Raw genomic sequence first — 23,449 nt, 5'->3', positions numbered from 1 at the left:
ATCCCCTGCATTCCCTTTGTCTCCGGGAAACCAGGAGCCCCCTTGTTTCCTTCTTAATAGAGTAAAAGCAAGACTCCCCAGGTGACCTCCCTGGAGATCCACAGCAAGTGGCCCGCCCAGCCACCCCTCCACAGACCCTGAGTGGCCCTGCATTATAGACCTCCCCCCCCCCAAGTAGGAGCAAATCCTACTGAGGTACTTTGATTCTGTGATGATTTTTTTAATATGATATGGTTAAATTTTATCTTCATCAGGTTTGTTTTCCATTTAAATTTTTCTACAAAGCTTGGAATCAGGATTTTGTCCGTATTATAGGTTATAGACTATAGCTTCTGCTGTAGCAAGTTCTCTCATGCTGTTATTTCCAAGTCCCATTCTCTGGGTTAAATTTTGCAAGTCTGAATGCTTTTATGAAAACTGGACTCTAAGATTTTTTTGAAGACTGGATTCTTCTGTCAAATTTTAGATAGTACTAAATTATACCACATGCAGTTGACTGTTGCCGATTTTATTCTGATTCGATCCTTTCTACCAATAATAGCCATTGTGAAGTGAAGTGAATAAGACTGGTTATATGTATTTATTAATCAACAAATTCGTTTTTAAAATTGTGATAAATATTAAAAGTAGAGATGGAAGTAGAGACAGAGTAGAAGGAAATGGCCTCCAGTCAAAATAGTAGGGGTGTTCGGGACGGCTTAGTCGTTGAAGCCTCTGCCTTCGGCTCAGGTCATGATCCCAGAGTCCTGGGATCAAGCCCCGCATCAGGCTCTCTGCTCAGTGGGGAGCCTGCTTCTCCTCTCACCCTCCCGCTCATGCTCTCTCTCTCTCTCTCTCTCTAATAAATAAATAAAATCTTTTTAAAAAATAGTAGGGATGTTCAATATCGCTAGGAAGGCTGTAACAATTTAAAAAAAAAGAAAAGTAACAAAGGTTGGTGAGGGTGTGGAAAGCGTAGAACCCTCGTGTCTTGCTGGTGGCAATGTAAACTTGTACAGCCACTACGGAAAAAAGTTTGAAGGTTGCATAAAAAGTTAAGCATAGAGTGACCATATGATCCAGAAATTTTTCTGCTCCTAAATATACCCTAGCGAACTGAAAACAGGAGTTCAAAGAAAACTTGTAGAGCCAACAATAGTCAACAGGTGGTAACAGCCCGGTGTCCGTCAGGTAAGGGACGGCTACAGAAAATGTGGTCGGTATATGCCTACGATGAAATATTATTCGGCCATAGAAAGGAATGAGGTACTTATCCAGGTTACCACATGGATGAACCTCAAAAACTTTGTGCTAAGTGAAAAATCACAAGATAAAAAGTCACATACTCAACAATTCCATTTATGTAAAATATCCATTATATGTAATTCCACAGAAGCAGAAAACAGATGAGTGGTTGCCAGGGTCAGGAGGGAGGGGAGAACGAGGAGTGACTCCTTAACACAAACGAGGTCTCCTGTGGGAGCGAAGAAATGTTCTGGAACCAGACAGAGGCGATGATTGTGCGGTATTGCGAATGTACCAAATGCCAAGGAACCGGGCGCTTTCGAAAGGTTAATTTCATGGTATGTGAATTTTACCTCAAAAAAATAGTGGGGCAAAGTGGTGGGTCGCACGAAATGTGCTACTTTAAGACCAGTAAAGATCATTGACCAGGAGTCATAAAAACTCTACTTTTCTAGATTTCTCCTTTAAAGAAAACAGCACAAACTCTTGGATGTGATAAAGTCTGCTTTCAGAAAGATGAGTGGGCGAGAAAAAAGACCACTTGAGCCAGCGAGCTGCCTGTTTCTAATCTACAGCGCGTTACAGCAAGTTCTTCAAAGTAAATACATTTGGGAATTATGGGAAATGCTGAGTTGGGACCAACATTGGGAACAAGGACAGAAAGAAGAGACTTCGGAGGGATTAGATGGGAACATGCTGGTTTGAAGAAGGCTGTGGGATATCAGGGGCACTGAAGCAGCCTCTTAATGCAAAGATGCGTCCAGCCCCAGACCCTGTGGGGAGCATATGTTGCTTTCTGGATGCCCAGCATCCTTTCTTTTTCTCCAAGAGGACATAAATTTCCTCTCGGGGAAGTCTTCTCCCATTGCACACAGGAAATAAATCAGGATGCTCCGCCCCCCCCCAAACTCCCTCCACTGAGACACTCCACTCCTGGGGCATTGCCTCCTGGGGGTGCTGCAGACTGTGTAGACAGCACATTCATACAGCAGCCCCACTTTCTTTCCTAGAGCCTACCTCCTTCAAGCCTGGTCCTCTAGCCTCTTGTCTACTTGGGGAGCACCCCAGCACTGTACCTTCTTAAATTCATTTGGGTTGGATTGTGTTACATTAATCCTAGCATCTTGTCTGAAACAAACATAAAATTGTAGCCGCGGAGGAGCTGCTGCTGGGCTTCTGGCTCACTGAAAGGGACCTGCGTGCGGGGAATGGGGGTGGGGGGTGCAGTCTCAGATGACATATGTGTGCCAGCCCTGTGCCAGTTTGCTAGAGGGCAGCTGGAGAGAATCCGAGGGAATGACAGCCAGGGCTGCATCCGATTGCTATAAAGTAGTTTGACGTCAACCAAAGAACCCAGGTCCCATAAGAAAGAATTGATTGGTCACTCACAGATTGAGGGCAAAGATAAGCATTAGTCAACTTTTTTTTTTTCCCCAGCTCTTTTGTAAACAGCCCAGCAGCCATCTGTCCTTGCTGATGTGAACTCCATCTGCCCGAACGCAGTGTGTGTGTGTATATGGAGGGCCATAGATGGGGGGGGTTCCTGATTTTCCCTTGTGGGCTTTCCTATTGGATGATTCTGTTGGTATAGCCTGGTGTTGTGTACAGATAGGTTCAGAAGATCAGGACACGCCGGCCTCTCTATTTTGTTGTGGTTTAGCTTCTTTCTTAGTAACATTCGTTTATTTACAACAAGCATTTATTAGTCACTGGCCACAGCACAACATTGGACAGACTAGCATATGTGTTAGCATAGAAGACATTGCCTCTGCTTTCAGGGAGCTAGGAGTAAAACACGCCAGATGCTCACTCTAAGAATAGCTTTTTTAAAAATGTAGAAATGCATGCAAATTAGTGTAGTAAAAACCGAGTATTGCAACGTGAAGCAAGCTATAAAGTTTTACTGTAGGACATAAATGCGTGAGTCATAGAGAGATACAGCATGTTTTTTTAATGGGACAAGTAAAAATTGTAAAGATGTCCGTTTTCCCCAAGGTGTGTTAACAGTAAGAAGTCCCAAAATTTTCATGGAACAAGCTAATCCTGTAATTCACCTGGAAAACAAAACGCCGAAAATCTGCCAAGAAAATTTTGGAAAGGAAAAGTGAAAGCCCGCACTAGCAACACTCAAAATAGTCCCTAAAGCTATATTCATTAAGGCAGAGTCATAATGGCACAAAAATAGACACATAGATCAATGAGTCAGAAAAGAAAATATAGAAAAATATCTAAATGTTTCATTGGGAACTTGGTATATATGAAAGATGACAGTTAAAATCAGTAGGGAAAGGATGAACCATTTATAGTATAAAGTTAATTAGCTAACTGTCAGGAAAAAATGAATTAGACCTTTACTTCGCGTCATTTACAAAAATAAGTAGATTTCAGGGTAATACATTTTTTAAAAACTATAGGCATAATAGAAGGAAATACTGAGGAATGGATTTAAAGTCGTGTGCTCGAATAGCTCTTTTTAATTAAAAACAAGATGTAAACCACAAAGATTTTGATAGAAAAACCTAACAAATTTGGGGCCCAGGTTGGTTCTGTCGGAGGAGTGTGCAACTCTTGATCTCAGGGTCATGAGTTCGAGCCCCATGCTGGGTGGAGAGATTACTTTAAAAAAAACTTTTTTTTTTTTTTAAAGTAAAGGAAAGTAACAAATTTAACTACAAAATATGAAAGTTATATAAGAAAAATTAAAATATGCGACAAACTGGGAGAAAGACTTTACAACATATAATAGAAAATGACACAGTATAGGGGTGATAAGAACAGCACCTATGAATCAATTGGAAAAAGATAAAAAATATAACAGGAAAATGGACAAAGGGTACACACCGTTTACATAAGAGAAACAGGTATGACTGGGAAACATATGAATCAGAAAGATGCCAATTCAAATAAGAAACGTGTTTTCCATAAACAATAAATTCTGGTACACTGAAAATAAATTTAAAAAATAATTAATTAAAAAAAAAACAAAACATGTTTTCCACGGATTGAGTCCATCTTAAGAAACACATATTGAAGTTAAATACCCATTTTTTGCCCATCAAGATGGCCAAAATGTGAAAGATTGACAGTGCTAATTATTGATGAGGGTAGGGAAGACAGGTACTTCCGTGCAAAATTTGCAAATGTAAATTGGTCCATCTGTTTTGGAAGACAGTTTGGTGGTGCCCGGAATTTAAAACACACACAGCGCTCCATTGTGTGTCTCTAGCCCCCTCGGGGCTGCCTCTCCTCAAGGGGTAGTCAGGCCCCGGCTCCGTCAGAGCAGGGCGCCAGGCTTCCAAGGAGGTAAAGGCAGAAGCTGCCAGGCTTCTCTCTGAAGGGTCAGAGTAAAGCAGATTCCTCCGTGGACACTTTCTAGCATCTCTTAAGTGCTTATATGTTTATATAATTTCAAAAGATTCCACTGTGTGTTTTTTTTTTTTTAAGATTTTATTTATTCATTTGACAGAGAGAGAGATCACAAGTAAGCAGAGAGAGGGCGGGGGTGAGGGGGGGGGGAAGCAGGCTCCCTGCTGAGCAGAGAGCCCGATGCGGGGCTCGATCCCAGGACCCTGAGATCATGACCTGAGCCGAAGGCAGAGGCTTTAACCCACTGAGCCACCCAGGCGCCCCAATTCCACTGTTTTGATCTGTGTTTCCTCCTTGACCCAAACTACGTAACTAGTTACACCCATTCTGGTTTTTCCTTTTTTAATTTTTTCGTGTGGCCTGTGGGTAAATTATACAAACAAATGAAAACACACAACAATACTTCGCCACGGTGTATGCTATCTAAAAATTCGATTTGGTAAACGCTGGTGTGGTGGCGGTGTGATGTTCATTGAAAACAGCATTTTATCAGAAGGTAGTATTGTCATTAAATTAAAGATTGTGAAACACCCACTGTGCACAACTGACTGTGCACACTGTTTCACACTGAAGTGAGGAAGTCCCCCAGTGATCTTGAGGCAGTTGCTTTTTCCCACGTGCACATGTGCACACACGGACACCCGCACACGTACACACGTGCATACTCAGGATTTTCTCTGAGAATGGTGCTGGGGGGCCTGGAAAGAGGACAGGAACCAAACACCAATCATGCTACAGCCCAACTCACATTATTAGGGTGCATGTTTTTTCCGTGCCTTCTCAGCTCTACTCTGTGGGTCCGCTCCCAGTTCATCCAGCAGTCTTCCCTTCGTGCTCGGCGTGTGGAGCACCCTGGGGATACACACAAAGCTGGACGAGCCTGGCTCCTGCAGCTGGTGGGGAAGAATGTACTTGAAAAGAGCCCTCACGTCGATCAGGCCACCTGGGTGCCAGGACGGAGCTGTGCACAGGGTGCTTTGCCGGGGGGCACTGAGAAGGGGCAGCTTCCCCAGCAGCCTGATGGGAAGTGAGTCTTGAAAGACAGATGTAGTGGGCGCCTGGGTGGCTCAGTGGGTTAAAGCCTCTGCCTTCGGCTCAGGTCATGATCTCAGGGTCCTGGGATCGAGCCCCGCATCGGGCTCTCTGCTCAGCAGGGAGCCTGCTTCCCCCTCTCTCTCTGCCTGCCTCTCTGCCTACTTGTGATCTCTCTCTCTCAAATAAATACAATCTTTAAAAAAAAAAAAAGAAAGACAGATGTAGCTGCGGAACAGAAAAATTGGGTGTGCAGGGAGAAAAGGGGAATATTCCAGGCAGAAGCAACAGCTTGAGCAAAGGCTCTTGGGATAAAAATAGCACAGCGGGCAACACGCCTCTTCAGAGTGGAGACAGTCCAGTGGCTCCGGCTTATCCGAACTTACACAGAAAGATGTAAGCGGGCAGGGCATGGCGGTCCTCCTAGGGCAACTTGGGACCCATGCAGTGGAGGGGGACAGCTGGGCTCATGTGGTTGGTTTTCCCTCCATTGGCAGGTGGAGGCCCGAGTAAGTGGGGACGAGAATAGGGACTAGAGGCCACCTCAGAGAGGTGACATGACCCCGAATCAGGGGGGCAGCATCAGGATGACCACACGTGCCATCATTATATGGGAATCCTGGGACTACCAAGAAAAGATTTTATTTTATTCTTTTGTCATTTTCTGAAATTATATTGTATTCTGAACAAGATCAGGAGATACGCATATGAAATTTAATTCATATTTCTATTGTCCTGTTTAACCTCAGCACATTTCTATTTTTCATTTATTCTATAAACAAAATTATCTTTGAATTTTCCTCCGGGTACAACCAGAAATTTGGTTTCTTGGATCACTTCCCTCCCCATATTCGTAATTTATCTCCTGAAACCCTTTATAAATGCTGTAGCTAAATCTTGTGCAATACTGAGTTGTCCAGCTGATGTGATCTTTATAGGCTTGCTTTTTGTTGCTGTCATAATCCACTCATCTCTTATAAACGCTTCTATCTGCTTCCCGAATGCCATGGCCTCGGCACTGAGATTTGCACCTGTGGTGTCACGCTGGCAAATGGCTTCGTGTCCTAAGGTCTTAAAATAATCTTTCCTCTCCTCCCCACCCGCACAGAGGAAGTTTGTTCTGGAACTGGCTTGCTTAAGGTGATACCTTCACTTCTCTTAAATTTGTGGAGACTTAATGAATTAGTTTTAAAAAAAAAGTAAGTCTGGTTTAATTTTTTTTTTTTTTAAAGATTTCATCTATTTATCGACAGAGAGAGAGAGAGATCACAAGTAGGCAGAGAGACAGGCAGAGAGAGAGGGGAAGCAGGCTCACCGCCAAGCAGATAGCCTGATGCGGGACTCGATCCCAAAACCCCGAGATCATGACCTGAGCCGAAGGCAGAGGCCTAACCCACTGAGCCACCTAGGCGCCCAAGTCTGGTTTAATTTAAGGAGGGTTTTTAGGATCAACAGGTATGATGGAAATGATAAGCATGAATTGGGAAATGGGTTAAGGTGAGCCCTTAAGAAATTGCTCACCACAGAGCACCAGGGTGACTCAGTCACTTAAGCTTCCGACTCTTGGTTTCGGCTCAGGTCATGATCTCAGGGGCCTGGGATCGAGCCCCACGTCGGGCTCCCCACTCAGCAGGGAATCTGCTTTCTCCCTCTCCTTCTGTCCCTCCCCCTGCTCGCATACTTTCTCTCTAAAAATAAATCTTTAAAAAATAAAGTGCTCACCACTGTGTATAATACAGAGATGAAGGATGGATGTCATTACCATGTTTCATGTTCTGTGACTCTAGTTTACATAGAACCCAGATCTCGGCCAACCACCAGGCCTGGGCTCAAGGCTAGGCAAGAGAAATCAGTGGCAGTTTCAGGAAATGGGACCGTCCCACGCCGGGGCTGCAAACTATAATCATTTCTTAGTTGTAACAGAGTACCCTGTTTTCCCAGTAATTAACTAGTTGGGGATTTTTGCGTTTACTCCCAGGGACCAGGGTCACTCTGCGTTTTCACGAAGGACGATGGTTAGGGTGGTGTCATGACTTGCTTAAGCTAACAAACCTTTATCTTTCACTTAACCCGACAAATATTTACACTGCTCTGCCCTTCTAACACATTCTCTGGAGCATACAGTGTACCCCCTGACAGCTGCACGAGGCACTCATAGACTCTTGGGAGAGCAGCGGGTTTGGTTAACAGGGTACCCACAATAGCTGGGGCCAGTCTTGTTGGGGGAAGGCAAAGAAGTGAGCATTTACTGAGTGTGGGCCGTGTGCTAGATATTTTATATACGTTAGCTCATCTGATAACGAGGCTAGCTCTGCGATGTAGCATGTGTTCAAAATGTATTAGTTGCTTTTCTTTTTCATCTGCGCTACAGAAATAACTCATATCGAATTAACACTGTAAATTTGAAATCCTGTCTGTGTAAGCAGGTCCCAGTGATTTCTAAAGCTGATCTGATACAGGATGTATTAGTAAATGGGGAAAGGGTGCCAATCCTGGCATGGATGTAAGGTACAGAAAATACCATATTCACGCTTCGTATACAGAACTTGTCAGGAAAAGAACTTAAATGGGTTGAAAGACGTTTGCTCGAAGTTTTTTCCACGCACTGTTCAAGGAGCGTGGCAGAAAGTGAGCTCTCCTCCTCTGCTTTCTCAGATACATTCCACCGTTGATCTGGGGGAAGAGTGGACACATCCAGACAGCCTTGTACGGGAAGATGGGAAGGGTGAGGTCGCCACACCCCTACGGGCACCGCAAGTTCATCACCATGTCCGACGGAGCCACTTCGACCTTCGACCTCTTCGAGCCCTTGGCAGAGCACTGTGTTGGAGGTGAGCTAGCACAGGTCTGCGATGGGGCCAGTGCCGGCAATGGGAACACTGGGCGGTGAGGGAGCACGGTGTACGCGCTTGTCCCGCCAACTCAGCATCTCACCGGGGGCTGGGAGGAAGCCCACTGCGGGTCATCACCCAGGGGCAGCCCGCAAGGATTCGTGCTCTCGCGTGCTTGCTGGACACCACGTTGGGCCCCTCAGACAGCAATGCTGGACGTGGTCGTTAGTCCTCCCGTGAGATACAGAAGCTCGGTGTAAGGGCTGAGGGAGAACGTGGAGCCCAGGCCCCTCAGGACCAGGCTTCTGGTTTGATGACAGCCATAGAAGCCAGACTCTTCTAAGAGCTTTGTACATCCAGTTCTTTCAGTTAAGCCTTACAGCAACCCCCAGAGGTGGGTCCCTTATTGTCCCGACTCTACTGATGAGAGAAACTGAAGCTCAGAGACGCGGGATAAGCTGGTCTGGTTTCTTGGATAATAGCAGATGGCGGAGGCTCACAGGCACCCTCTGCGTAGGTTGCCACGGACAAAAAGACACATTCGGGTCCATTTACGCAGGGCTCTGGGATACCTGTCTGTCAGAAACCTCTCGATCACTGCCGCTGCTGGAAGCTGGCGTTGCTCTGTGCGGCCTGCCTAGTAAGCAGCCGTTACAAAGAGCTTTGAGGGAGGACTCACGAGTGAGTGGAGTTAGGATGCCAGCTACCTCCGACTGCCGCTCCTAGAGGAGGACGTGTCTTCTCAGTTCCGTAGTATGCAAGGCAACTAGGTCTGGGGGGTTTTTTGTGCCTTTTTATTTTGTAAAGATTTTATCTATTTATTTATTCAGAGAGAGAGCTTGTGTGCACAAGTGGCAGGGGGAGGGGCAGAGGAAGAGAGAGAATCCCATGCAGACTCCCCATTGGGTGTGGAGTCCGACAAGGGGCTCGATCTCACAACCCTGAGGTCATGACCTGAGCCGAAATCAAGAGTCAGATCCCCAACCGACTGAACCACCCAGGCGCCCCAAGGCACCTTGGTTTTTATAGGATCTCGGTAACTCCTTGGGAGGAAGTTCCAGTAAACCTCTTGTACCTTTCGGTTCTTTTTTTTTTTTTTTTTTTTCAAACCAGGTATTTTTTTTTTTTTTAAGATTTTATTTATTTATCTGACAGACAGAGATCACAAGTAGGCAGAGAGGCAGGCAGAGAGAGGAAGGAAAGCAGGCTCCCCGCTGAGCAGAAAGCCCGATGCGGGGCTCGATCCCAGGACTCTGGGATCATGACCCGAGCCGAAGGCAGCGGCTTAACCCACTGAGCCACCCAGGTGCCCCGTACCTTTCGGTTCTTTACGGTAACCAGCGCTGTTGACGAGCTGGTGCCAAAGGTTTAGTGGGTGTTCCCTTTGCCTGGAACACTCGGCCCCAGGCCCCTCCATGGCTGCCTCCTCCTTATCACTCAGGTCTCAACTCAGATGTCACCTCCTCAGGGGGACAGCCCCTGCCTCCCCTCGCTAGTGTTCCCTTCCCAGTCAATCCATCACACCTTCCTGCTTTCATCCTTCAGAGTACCACTCGCACAGGATGTAATTCATGGTCCTGAAAGAAAATCTAAAAGGTACCTTTAAGATATACAGACAAAGTATATGTCTGTTTTCTACTGCCCACCCACGCTCCTCCCCGGTGGTACCCACTGTTAGGTTCTCACTATGATTCCAGGGCTAGTAGATGCATTTCTAAACATAGATGTCTTTTTCCCCTCCATGCAAATGGCAGCGTGTCATAACCCTTTTCCGCACTTTGCTTTTTTTCCCACTTAATACATGTTGGAGAGCTCACCCAGTCAGCACCTGTAAAGATGTCTCTCGTTATTTTTAAGGGCTACATAACATTTCATCACTTGGGTGTGCAATAATTTATTTAACCAGACCTCTGTTTGGGGGCATTTAGCTTGTGTTCACTCCTTTGCCATTATCACCTGTCCTGTACATCTCTTGTTCTGCACAATGTACAATTGTATCCGTGGACAGATATCTGGAAGTCAAATTGCTTAATCAAAGAAGTCTGTGCAGACTGCTTCTTATTTTTCTATTCCTGCATCCCGTCATTCATACAGAAATTAAGAGGAAGGTTTGGAAACCTGGAAAGCAGTGTGGCTGAGTAATTTTGTATCTGCTGAATCTAATAATAAAAAATTGAGATTTAATTGTTTTCATTTCACCTTTGTAGTCATTAATTTTTATCGTATTTTTCAAAATTATCTGTCCATGATTGGGAATTTTAACAACTGACCCTTCACGGTAAATAGTTTGAGAAGCCCCGATCGGGCTAACTCCACCCAGAAGGGGAAGACGCCTCTTCCCAAAGAACTTAGTGGAAAGATGGATGTCAGGTTCCCTCCCGCTGTTTTCTCAGCCAGTGATGTATCATCATGGCCACTTATCATCACGCCTCATGGGGTTCACGGGGACTTTTCTCTTCACCCCGTAGATGACGTTACCATGGTCATCTGCCCGGGAATCGCCAATCACAGCGAGAAGCAGTACATCCGCACCTTCGTGGACTATGCCCAGAAAAACGGCTACCGGTGCGCCGTGCTCAACCACCTGGGCGCCTTGCCCAACATTGAGCTGACCTCACCGCGCATGTTCACCTACGGTAAGTGCCACGGCCACGTGGAATCCCCCTTATCGTTCTCACTAGGAGCGAGCGCGCTGTCACTTCCGCCCTGCTGTACCTTTCTGAGTTCAGAATTTATGCCCATCTGGAGAGGCAGCGGGGCTCGGGGTTATGCCAGCAGCCGGTGTGTATGGGGCATTTGTGATGCCATGCTCCACGTCAGCCTTTCGGATGGGTCCCCCCAAGCCACCCCCAGTGCATCCTGCCTCCTGGAGACAGAGTGAAAGTCATGGGGGCAGGGCGTCCCCGAGGCCCCCTGCTGGTGGGTAGGCATCAGAGCAGGCCCAGGGGCCCCCCTGTAGCCCATGCCTGGCACCACTGAGCCATCGGGACGCCCATTCTTCTTGTGACTGGTGGGCAAGGGTTGCGATGAGGCACACGCATGTCTGTGGGAAGGAAATCTGGCACATCAGTGACTCACTGGGTTCCAGGTTCCTTGCACAGAGGAACCAGATCTCATATTGAGACAAGTGCTTCTTACCTCTAATTGAAGTCCCGTGTTAACGGAGGCTCTGTCTTCCAGGCTGCCCGTTCTTGATTCTTTTTTAAATCTCCCTTCATATTATAGATGCACACATAAATAATAAACACATAAAATATGTGTTTGACTACACACAAACACTGGGGTTGCTTATAACCAAAGAAATTACTCCACGTTTTAATGGGAAACAACCGAAAATCGCATCTACCATCTCGCCATAACTCTAATTTTCGATTTGTTTATCTTCCCATTCTTTCATCTGTGTGTACGTAGTTTTTATTTAGATGCAGTCCTAGTGTGTATATCTGTGGTGACTTAGTTTAAATAATCTTACATTTGCTAGCATAAAGGTGCCTAGTTACTACATTTAATCTTTTTAAGAGCTCCGTTGCTATTATTATTCCGTTATTGTTTATCTAACCATTTCTCTTTGTAGTCCATTTAGTTTAGGGTTTTTCGGCATTTTAAATAATGATACTATAAATATCTTATGCATAGAATTTGTTTTTACTCTTTAATGACGACTCTGGGCTGAATTTCCGGGGCTAGAATTTCAGAGTCGACATTCTGTATGCCTGTTTGTCCGTACTGTCAGACTGTCCTCCAGCAAGGCTGTGCTGGTTTATGCGGCTGCTGGTGACGTGTAGGGCGCGGGTAGGGAGGCGTGAGCGGGACACCTGTTCTGGGCCCACCAGGCTGCCCCTCGCCCTGCTGCTTCTCGTGCTCACTCCCACGACTAAAGACACCGTGTTACAGACTCTTCTGCTCAACAGTTGGTCGGTGGCCTGAAGATATAGGTGAAGATCCAGATTTACAGGTAACTCAGGAACAGGAGAGTGAGCAAGTAGGAGACGGGATTGGATCCAAAAGGCAGAAACAGGCAGACTCTCACAAAAGTGAAAACAATGGGGAAGGATTATCATAAGAACCTGTACATGGATATAAAAATCCGTCTGCTCAAGTTGAGAATGAGGAGGCATCGCTTGGCCTCACTCAGGACCGCAGACGGAGACAGACTTGGGAGTGCCGTCTAACCGCACGAACTGCCAAAAACAAGACGAGATGCCAGCGAGGGCACTTAACGCGTGCCTGACCCTGTGCTGATGTCTCACACAGACTTCATCCCTTTAATCTCCACAGCAGCCAGCGGGACACTTAGTGCAATTGTGATGAGAAGCCACCCAGAGGCACAGAGAGGTCGTGTAACTGGGGCGAGGCATAGAGCTGGTAAGCAGGAGAGCTAAGAGAAGAGCCTAGGTCTGGCTGCTCCGGGGTCCGGGATCATGTCAGAGCTAGCAGAAGCGCTGGATGTGTGTGGTCCAGGTCCCCTGCCCCCAGGAGTGCCGTGCCAGGGGCCGTGGGGAGGGGACACTAGGTTGGGAGACATTTGCATACAAGCTGGGGGATTTGCTGAAGGAGCAGAGAAGAGTGGGCATGGTGTGGCACAGGGACGGTCACAGAGAAGCTCCCCTCGCCCCCCGCCCTGCCGCTGACTTAACAATCAGTTCCAGATTCTTCAACAGCCCCAAATGGGGGTCACAATTGTCCAGTTAAACTTGGGTTACTAAGGACTTAGCAGGTAGCTGAGCGCCTAACATATAGTATCCATTCATTAAATGTTCAGTTCATCCTTATTCAAATACTTGAAGATCTGTTCATGCAAGCTAGGGATTAGCCACGCTCTCTGCCGCCCAGATAAATAAGACACGTTCCATCAGTAAATCACCACGCCACAGGGTGATGGGGGAGGCAGCAGCAGAGAGAAACCCGCCTGTCTTCTTAGGCAAGCGGTGGTGTTGCGGAAGGAAGGATTCTTCCCGGAACAGCATCAGAACTGGGTCCTTGAGGTCCCAGGAGTTGGAGCTCCTAGACAGAAGGGAGTGGGCTCGGGGGGCGGGCGGCGTGGTATGTGGGGGCTGGTGAGCTGGATCCCAGCAAGGAGAATCCACGGGGCGACGTCAGCCCATCCAGGGAGAACTCAGCCCCCCAAGGTTTTCAAAGTCAGTTAACCGTCTCCTTTCATTTGTTGTTGTTAGTTTGTTTCATCAGCATTTTAGAGGTAAATTCCTATAGTTGGTCGTACTCTGGTAGTTTTCCAGGAGGGTGGATGACCTGGAAGATATGTTTCCTCTTCGGTTTTTAAAAAAAACCTTTCTGTTAGAGAAATGTTCAAAATACACAAAAGTAGAGAGAATCATCAAATGAGCCTCCGTGTATGCACCATCCAGCCTCAACAGTTACTCAACTTACGGCCAGTCTCGTCTTACCCACAACCCCCTTCCTGCCCTTTCCTTCCCTTTCGAAGATTATTTTGGAGTTTGTCCCGAAGAGCCCTTCCTTCCATCTGTGACTATTTTGGTGTATGATGCTAAACTACGCAGACTCTTTGTAAACTGTTTTAGTTTGCTAGGACTGCCCTCACGAAATACCGCCATCTGGGTGGCCTAAAGGACAGACATTTATCCTCTCACTGTTCCGGAGGCCTGGAGTTCAAGTTCAAGGGTGTGGGCCACCTCTCCGGGAGAGCTTCTCTCCCAGGCTTGTAGGTGACGGTCTTCTCCTTGTCTTGTGTGTCCGAGTGTGTGTGTCTGTCTCCCTCTGTCTGTGTCCTCCTTTCCTCTCCTTACGAAGACACCAGTCAGGTTGGATTAGAACTCAACTCCAATGACACTGTTTTAACTTATTTCTCTAAAGGCCCTTTCTTCAAATACAGTCATATTCACAGGCCGTGGCAGCTAGGACTCCAACATACGAACTGGGGAGGACACGGTCTGGCTCCTAAAATAATTAGCACAATGCCACCATCACAACAGCGGTCCCTAACAGCCCTTCGTTTCCCCAGCCGACTTCTTTCTTTGTCCGTGACTCAGGCTCCAAATCAGTTCCTTACATTGCAGTTGGATTATCGGTTTCTTAAGCCTCTTTTATTTATTTTATTATTTAGTATTACTGTTCCCTCCCTCTTTTTTCCCTTCCTCTGCTTTTCAGTGGCAAAGGTAAAAAGAAAGCAGAGCCATCTTAAGCCTCTTTTCAATCTCCTTCCCTTCACCGTTCATAGACCCCCAACTGCTTCGGCCTGGTCCGTGCGGGAGGACTGGATGTGATTTTAAGGGGTCTCTGGCCTGAGAGCTGCCTGTCACAGGTGTGCCCCAGCTCTGTCTGGACAGCCCTTCTCCGGTCTTCACTTAGCTACTTCTTGTCATTCGGGTCTCAACTAAGATGTCACCTTCTCAGAGAGTCCTTGTCCCCTGCCCTCACCCCCCAGTCGTTCTCTAATCCCCAGCCTCCCCAAGGCCGTTTGATGGGAGCCAGCTGTCTCTGTGCTCCCTGGGGTGGCTCCCCGTGCCCAGAATCCTGCTGGGCCCCCAGAACGTGCTCACGGCATCAGTGCTGACTGCGGACCGAAGCGAGGGCCGAGAGGTGACTATCTGTAAAGTGATCTTGGCAAACCGCGTCTCAAACCCATGCCCCTGATGGTGACAGGAGCTTTCCCTTGTGCAAGCCGCACTGCTCTCGAGCAGAGGATGGGCCGACGAGTCCCCGCAAACACCCTTCTGTGGCCGCTGGAGACTGATCTTGACCGGAGGAAAACTAATAAGAGGGTATTAACAGAAAGCTTTCCATTCTTCTTTTCCTGTTAAATACCGCCCCCTCCCAAGGTCTCTCTAAGAACATCGTGGAAGACCTTTCCCCACTTACCAGACTGACTGTTCCAGACCACATAAGCACCAGTCCCTTGCCACTGGACATCTTTGCTGATGTGATTGGAAAGTGTGAAAAACAGATCTCTCGCAAACGGAAGAATTTCCTAAACGGGTACTTACGCATTCTCGTGACTTAGAGTCCTTCATGCTGCCTTTGAAGGATGAAATCATTAAGGAAAATCCTGCATGACAGCACTTCCCCTGTAGCTCCCACTGACCGACGAGTGCCAGGGGGCGCTGAGCCTTCTGATCCCGGCTGACGTCCGGAGGTCGATGCTAGTGTCCCCGCTCCACAGGCTTGCGCGGGGTCCCACCCCTCGTAAGTGGCAGAACCAGCCTTCAGACTGTGTGGTGCTCCCCGGTCAGCACCAGTCCGGGGTGGTGCACGTCTCCCATGCAGGGTATTATCCATGAGGACTGGACAGGAGCAGGGAGGCAGCCGAGGGTTTCAGAAGACTTTTCCCCCACTCGGTGGCAGTGGTTATTACTGTTTATATGAATAGTGTTTGTTGTGTAGCGGGCACTGTTCTGAGTACTGATAGGATGTATTAAACGGGCCGTCCCCCTTTTACAGACGAGGAACCTGAGGCCCAGCGAGGTTGTGTAACTTGCTCCAGATCGCAGAGCTGAGGACCAGGTGGCCCAGGTTTCCCATCCAGATGGTCTAATCCCGAAGCTTGCGCTTTTGAACCGCAGGCCATATCGCCTCTCTGTGTGAGGGACCGTGTTCTGCTGAGACTTCTCAGGAGCAAGGGGAGAGTTCCCACTTGGACACGTAGGTTTAAGGCAAAAGCGCATCCCCGAGCTTCTCAGAGCTTCTCAGGCCCCTGGCAGTGGGCCTGGTGGGTCCGGGCTCTGCTCTTTCGTTCATCCAGCATCCAAGAGACATCTGTAGGGCCAGCCCGTGGGAGGGGGAGGTGGGGAGCACAGTCAGAATCAGTCTGAGCTTCTTGGCTGGGTCTGTCTATAAAGAACGTTGTCCAGCCATTGTCCTTTTCAGGAACAGGAACCAGATTCTGGTTTTCACTTTTTTTTTTTAAGATTGTATTTATTTATTTGACAGATAGAGATCACAAGTAGGCAGAGAGGCAGGCAGAGAGAGAGGGAAGCAGGCTCCCCGCTGAGCAGAGAGCCCCAATGTGGGGCTCGATCCTGAGATCATGACCTGAGCTGAAGGCAGAGGCTCAACCCACTGAGCCACCCAGGCGCCCCCTGGTTTTCAATTTTTATGTGATTTTTTACATTCGTCTCCTACAGGTAGTACATCACTTAGAGGGAGAGGCTCAGGAAATGCCCGCATAAGGAAAGAGCCTGTGTTTTAGCGTCCAGCCGATGGGGGTTTGAACACCTAGTTCACACAGGTTGTCGAGAAAGTGAGCATTAATATAAAAGTGTGGAGCGCGGAGTCCAGCAAGTAGTAGGAAATAGCAGTGACTTTTTCTGTTTTCTGCTCTGTGTTTTCCGGGAGCCAGCTTGGAGGAGAGAAGGTGGATGTTGACTTGAACGGTCAAATGATCTCGCCTCTGCCTCCGCCCCGTGCAGCTGATCTCGTGTGAACCTTTGCAAGGACCGTTGAGAACTGGGTTTGCTGAGCCAAGAATTCTTTCTGTCTTGAGCGCACTCCTAAGTTATGACTCTGTACAGAGACAGCCAGGCCCCGGGGGGGACCTCGAAGGATGCAGTCCGTGCTTTCTGACTGCACAGCCTTCAGAACTGGCGCGGTGTGGCCTGGCTCAGGGTGCTGGGCGCCGGGGCTACGGTCGCCCGTCTCAATGCTGCTGGCTGCTGGGTGCACAGCCGGCTCTCACTGTCACTACGGGCAAGTTGTTTTTATCGTCGCACATGCTCTTTTCACCATGTTTTGCCTTCTAAACATTCGTTTCATCCTTTAAAAAAATTCCTCACCACTTGCTTCTGTAGAGTTCATATATATATATATACACGTTTTTGAGAGAGAGAGCATGTGCTCAGGGGAAAGGCACAGGAGAGGGAGAGAGAGGGAATCTCAAGCAGGCCCCACACCCAGCATGGAGCCCGATGCAGGGCTCGAACTCACAACCCTAAGATCACGCCCTGAGCTGAAATCAAGAGTCAGACGCTTCACCGGCTGAGCCACCCAGGCACCCCTTTAATTCATAGATTTTTTTTGATCTAGGATATATTAAAATATTTCTTGTATGACGAGTGAAATTGGATTAAATGAAATGACATTAGCTGATCTGACCATAAATAAAATGTGAAGCCATTAGGATGACAAGAGTGAAACCTGCAAGAATGAAATTTATCAGGCTTTTAAATTTCCTCCTGAGCCTGGGTACTGTGCTGGAGCGGACCAAGTACACAACCCTTTCACGTGGATGCGATCAATAAATAACACTTAAAAATGATAGGCGATGTAGACGTCTTGAAGATTTTTTTGAAGTGTATTTCTTCTAAAGGGCCTAATCTTTCATTGAAACACTATAGCAATGGACGTGTTGGCTGACTCTTTATTGACCGAATTGATTTTCTAACCCAGACGTTGTTTGGAATATAAGTACTTTTGTCAGGGGTGATGCAGGAGACCAGTGAATTTAAGGAAGCATTTTGTTCATCTTTCTGTCTTTGGCTAACTGCCTTATCCCGGCCTTCCGGGGTTCACGTTCAGAGCAGAGTACAGCTGCGCCCAGTCCACCAGCCAGGGGAGGACCAGACAACCAGCATTATCCAGCTGTACTTACTCTGACTTCCGTTTCTAAGACTGCTCTCGACGTTGAGCCAAGTGACAAAGAGACCGTGAGTCTGATCTTGAGGATGAGAGAGAAAATTTAGGATTTTTAAAGTCACTTCTGTATCAGGTGAAAGGAACAAGAACAGTCTGGCATTGGCCCCTCCCCCCACAAGGTGACCCAAGTCCTTAGGCTCACAAGCCTCCTGAGAACTTAGTACCCATCTCTGACCAAACACCGAGCTGGGGCATTGTGACGTGGAACGTGATCTCAGAAGATTTAAATTGCCTTCTCTGGGTGTTTATACACAGAAGGGGGCCCTTCCCTTATTTCTAAATGCTTGAGTTTCTGGCAGCAGACGTCAAGTTGAGAAGAGGGGTCTGAAATCCCAGCACTGTCTTCTGTTGCTTGCAAGAGTTCTGCAATGTCCACCTGAGTTTAATACTGGAAATTTTTGTTTTGTAAACTATCATTTGGAACCGCAAGGGAAGGCCAGAAAACTTTGCCTTGCCTAGAAGGCAGCATTTCAGTCTTAGAAGGGAGGGAGGTCCTGTACATGGGGTGACCCCATAATTGAGCATCCCAGCTGCATTACTTTTGAGAGTGAAGGAGGACCTTACTCATGACTGCGTCAGAATGACAGACATAGTCCTGGACTCTCCCGGGCAAACTAGGATGTACGGCCAGCCTGCTTAGTTAGCACGCTGTAGAGATCACCCAGGATCCAAGACATATTGCTGTAAGGAGGTGCCAACAGTGATTTTTAAGGAACTTCTATTTTGTTTTTATGCTGCTCGATCTATCTGAAGATCTTTGATTAGATCACGAACTCAGATGTGTTGATAAGCTTCTCATATCTACCATTGTAATGGACGTGGCCTCAGTTTCGGGTCGTATCCATGACTCCAGATTGACAACCACGAGTCGCGTGGCCTCTGCAACAGTTGAGTGTTACCGTGGCAGAAGGACATGGTGGGAGAGGAGGGAAGAGGAGATGGGTGAAGAGAGGGAGGACGAGACAGTGAAGGTGGTGGATTTGCGGAAGCTCAAGCATCTTGGTAAACCATCTGGCAAGATCACGTGCTGGGAGCCCCTGCGTGTGGAGCTGGTGCCAGGGGGCCAGCGTTAGGGATTGCGACGGGGGCAGTAAATACCCAGAAAATCGTGGAGGAGCCAGGCTCTGGCTTCCAGGATCAGAGCTGGATCCTTCACTTTCAGCCCGAGGAGGGCAGGGCTAGGTATTCCGCACTTGCGCAAAGGAAGCTGAAAGCGCTCACTTGTGAAAATCCATTTCAGAGATAAGGACGCGCCCAGCTCGTCTGGGGCACAAAGAGGGCTCTTGCTTCATTCCTGCAGCTGTTTTCCTCCCGAGTGACTCAGCCGTGCGGTGGCTTTCACAGCTCTGAGAAAGGACAGGGGCTGCTGGCCCCCGGACACCCGCCGGGAGCCACGCTCTTAGCCTGCCCACATCGCTCTCTTGGATCGCACTTAGTGGGAAGGATGCCAAGCTACTCTGTGACAGCGCAGTCACCACCGTCACGGCGGCCAGTGTCGTGTGCTTTGGTGCCACGTGATTCAGGCTTCCTCCTCACACTGCTAACACGTGTGGCACCCCCACCACGTTCCCGGCCCGGGCCTGGCAGGGGGAACCTAGAGATGACTCAGAGTCTCCATCCACAAGGGGCATCTAGTCCCAGCATCCCCGTGTTCAAGCCTACTTCGTCACGTTAGCGCCGCTGGGAAATGGCTTCTGTGAAAGTAGCTTTCGGGTAGCCTTAGCCTTGTTTTTCTTGAGGGGTGTGAGGCTGAGAAAAAGCTCTTTCCTGTTCGCAGCAGGTTGCCTTTCCAAGATGCTGGCCCTGCGGTACTCATCTCTCCAAAGCCAGGTTGGTGTCTCAGGTTTCGTCTTGCCTTTAGAAGCTGCAGCAAGATTAGATCCCCAAATCTTGTTACCAGTGCTAATCCCGTAAGGATTAAATACACAGAGCCTCATTAAAATCCTTCTCGTATGAAAGAACAGATCGGGGAGCTTTACAGAACAGTCCAGGGAGCGGCTGGCAGTCACTGAGGGTGTTTGGTAAGCTGTCACCAGGTGGCGGTCCCAGGAGGACCCAGGGCCTAGCCGAAGGCCGATGCCGGAGCTGGGCGAATGCTGTGCCCTTGTCTGGGAAAGACGGGGCAGCTCTTCACATGACACCCAACAGCTTGTCCCGCGTTAGGCAGGACTGGCCCTTTATCCGGATCAGGTGTGTTTGGATTTAATTAAATTGAGGCTCCCCAGGTGCCTACACGATTAGCTGTAATTGCTCCTCGGTGGGGTAGCAAATCTGAGTTTTGTAACTGCCCCAGTGACATCTGAACGAACATCTGCTCTGGGTCTCAAAGAATTAGTCTCAAACCCGAGTCAAGATAGACAGGTCCAGGAGTGCCCGGCTGGCTCGTTTGGTGGAACACGTGACTCTCCATCGCGGGACTGTGAGTTTCAGCCCCACGTCAGGTATAGAGATTGCATAAATAAATAAAGCTTTAAAAAAGTATTTTAAAAATACAATTTTTAAAAAAGGGCCTACAAGGAATCTGATGATGAGACAGCAAAGACTTTTAATAATGAAAAAAATAAATCCCTACAGTACCATTACTTGTGTGGGTTTGTGCCGTGAGGCGAAGGACTGGGGTTTGGGGTTAGATGTGGGTCCAAAGTCCAGTGCTCCCCCTGGCTCACTCTGTGAGGTCGGGCGAGTCATGTCATCCCTTCCAATCTTCCCCCGCTGTGTGTATATTCCCAAGACAGGGCCTGGGACACAGGGCGCCCAGGCTCTCGTCCATTCATTTAGGTACTAAGGACCGAGTGGCCACCCAGCGCCTGGGCACACGGATACAGTGGGGAGCGAGACCGAGAATATTTCTACTGTATGGAGCGCATCACCTAGTATTTCCCTCCATGTTCGAACAAAACAAAGAGTTATAAATAGTCAAGGGATGAATGAAATTAGGCAGAACCCCAAGGAAATGGCAGAAAAGTAAAGATTTTAATAACAATTTAAAATAAGTCCCTTAATACCATTTCTCATGGGGGCAAATAATGCTCCCATCTCAAACAGCACGAACCTCCACTCCAGCATGAGGGACGTGCTGGGTGTCTGGAGCCTCGCAGAACCTGGTTCAAAGGGATTTAAACATATTTTTTTATTCTTTATTTTCACTGTTTTTTTTTTTTTTTAAGATTTTACTTATTATTCGACAGGGAGAGAGACACAGCAAGAGAGGGAACACAAGCAGGGGGAGTGGGAGAGGGAGAAGCAGGCTCCCTCCTGAGGGGGGAGCCCGATGTGGGGCTCGATCCCAGGACTCTGGGATCATGACCTGAGCCGAAGACAGACGCTTAACCGACTGAGCCACCCAGGTGCCCCTTCACTGTTTGTTTGTTTGTTTGTTTGTTTGTTTAACTAGCTGGAATTTTATTGAAAAACTGGTGTGTGTATGTAATAAAACCATTCCAGAGGGACAAAAGTCTGTCTGCCATGAGTCAAACTGTGTCTCCCTCCCACCCTCAACCCTCCAGTCTTCTCTGTAGGAAGTCAGTTTCCGCTGCGGTTTTTCAGTGAGTGTTCGATCAGAGAGGTGTGTGTGTATAATCCCTTTAAAGCCCGAGCACCCACTGGACACGGGGCCGACTCCCGCGCTGGTCCCTGGCGTGGTCAGAGTCACTCCATGTCAGCGGGTTGGACTCGACCTCATTCTTTGTCATAGCGACTTCCCTGGGCCTCGGCTGTTGGAATTCCCCCTCCCCGTCTGCTACCAGAGTGATGCGGTGAACATTCTTGCTCGCCTGTCTTGGCACGCGCATGCACACCTCTTTGCACGCCTACCGTATAAAGCCCCCGGAGGTGGAATTGCTGCCTCTGAGGTTGGTACTGGGACCAGCTCTAACGGACGTCGCCGTCACCGTGTTGCCTTCTGAAGGCGGGGCCTGCGTCCACCCCCACCTCAGTGGGCGGGCTGGGAGGTGCCTGTTACCCACACTCCTCAGACCCAATCCGAGGCATTGTTGACTTTTTCTAGCAAGGGCAATGGAAAATGATTCCTAATCTTCTTTAGAATTTGCATTTGTCTAAGTCTGCGCGACGTGAAGCCTCTTTTTGAACTGTGCTTTTAAAGGACAAAAGAAACAGAAAATTGAAGATTTCCTCTGCCTTTTTTATCAGCCAGGACAGTGGTTCTCGAAGTGTGGTCCCTGGACTAGCAGCCACAGCATCACCTGGCAACTGGTTAGAAATGCACATCATCATCCCACCCAGGCCAGACCTCCTGAGTCAGAAATTCTGGAGGTAGGGCCCAGCAGTCATGTGTCTGGACCCTCTGTGTGGTTCCCACCCTTTGAGTTTCTGAGTCAGCGAGTGGGGTGCGACCCAAGAACGTGCATTTTGAACAGCTGATGCTGCTGGCCCAGGGACCATTCTTTGAGAACCACTAGGCGGCTGCTCGCACTTCAGTCTTACTGTGATTTAACTCTTCACAAGAGAAGTTACCAGAAAGGACCTGTACGTATTCAGGGCTTTAAAGGTTGGGCGTTTGGTGGATGGAGGAGGTGTCTGGTTGTGTAGAAACAACCAGTAGCTTTGAGGAGCTACTCGGAAAGCTGCTACCAGGCCAACCGCCCTGCTGCGGAAGCTTCCAGAAGGCGGAACAGTGCTTCCCCGTGGGAAGGTTGCTTACTGCAAGTGGACAGGAAGGGAGGTCTGTAAAGGGATGGCCAAGAAGCAGAGCGAGAGTATGCTCTAGAAACCGCTTTCCCAGATTTGCCAGAGCCCGAGCAGTCCCTGTGCCTTACAGTGGTGCTTCTCAGCCCTGGCTGCACTTCGGAGGCTCCTGGAGGTCTGGGGAAAGACCAGGCCCCACCCCCAAACGATTCGGAGTTACTGAATCTGGGAGGGGCCCAGGCATTAGTGTCGTTGTTTTACAAGATCCCCCGGGTGAATTTAATGGGCGTCCGATCGATGCAATCGGATCGAAGAACACTGCTTTGGAGAAAAATCTAGAAATCTAGATTGGCCTTTTCAAGTCTTAATCCACAATGACTTGTTTAAAGTAATTTAAGCCATGGCTTACATGCTTTGGGCGGTGTTTACATGGGTGTAAGCGGGTACAAATTCAGTGAGCACTTTCCTGAGTATTATGTTATGCCTCGTTAAATAAAAAAGAATAGGGTGGGGGCGCCTGGCCCGCTCAGTCAGTGGAGCGTGCCATGCTTGATCTCGGGGTCATGAGTTCGAGCCCTATGTTGAGGGTAGAAATGACTTTTAAAAAAGGGGCAGATTTCTGTGTATTGTTATATAGTGGTTTCCAAGACATTGTTAAAAAAAAAAAAAGAAGAAAAGAAAGAAAGAAAAACAAAGTAAACAAGGCACTAAATAATCTGTGTGCTACCACTGACATTTTTTCAAGG

General features: G+C 48.1%; 1 protein-coding gene across 4 annotated transcripts in view; it reads left to right on the top strand.

Moving 5' to 3' along the window:
* The window catches only part of ABHD2 (abhydrolase domain containing 2, acylglycerol lipase), a 94,051-nt gene that overhangs the window by 51,971 nt on the left and 18,631 nt on the right, over nucleotides 1-23,449 (top strand). For all 4 annotated transcript variants that reach the window (XM_080809518.1, XM_080809519.1, XM_080809520.1 and 1 more), the window contains 2 exons: nucleotides 8,278-8,453; nucleotides 10,922-11,089. In XM_080809518.1, the coding sequence (XP_080665644.1) occupies nucleotides 8,278-8,453; nucleotides 10,922-11,089 (344 nt within the window). The remainder of the gene's footprint in view (nucleotides 1-8,277; nucleotides 8,454-10,921; nucleotides 11,090-23,449) is intronic.

This window comes from Martes martes (genome assembly GCF_963455335.1).
Source record: "Martes martes genome assembly, chromosome: 7".
Lineage (NCBI taxonomy): Eukaryota > Metazoa > Chordata > Mammalia > Carnivora > Mustelidae > Martes > Martes martes.
Note: the sequence above shows the minus strand (reverse complement) of the source record. Positions and strands in the feature narration are given on the sequence as shown.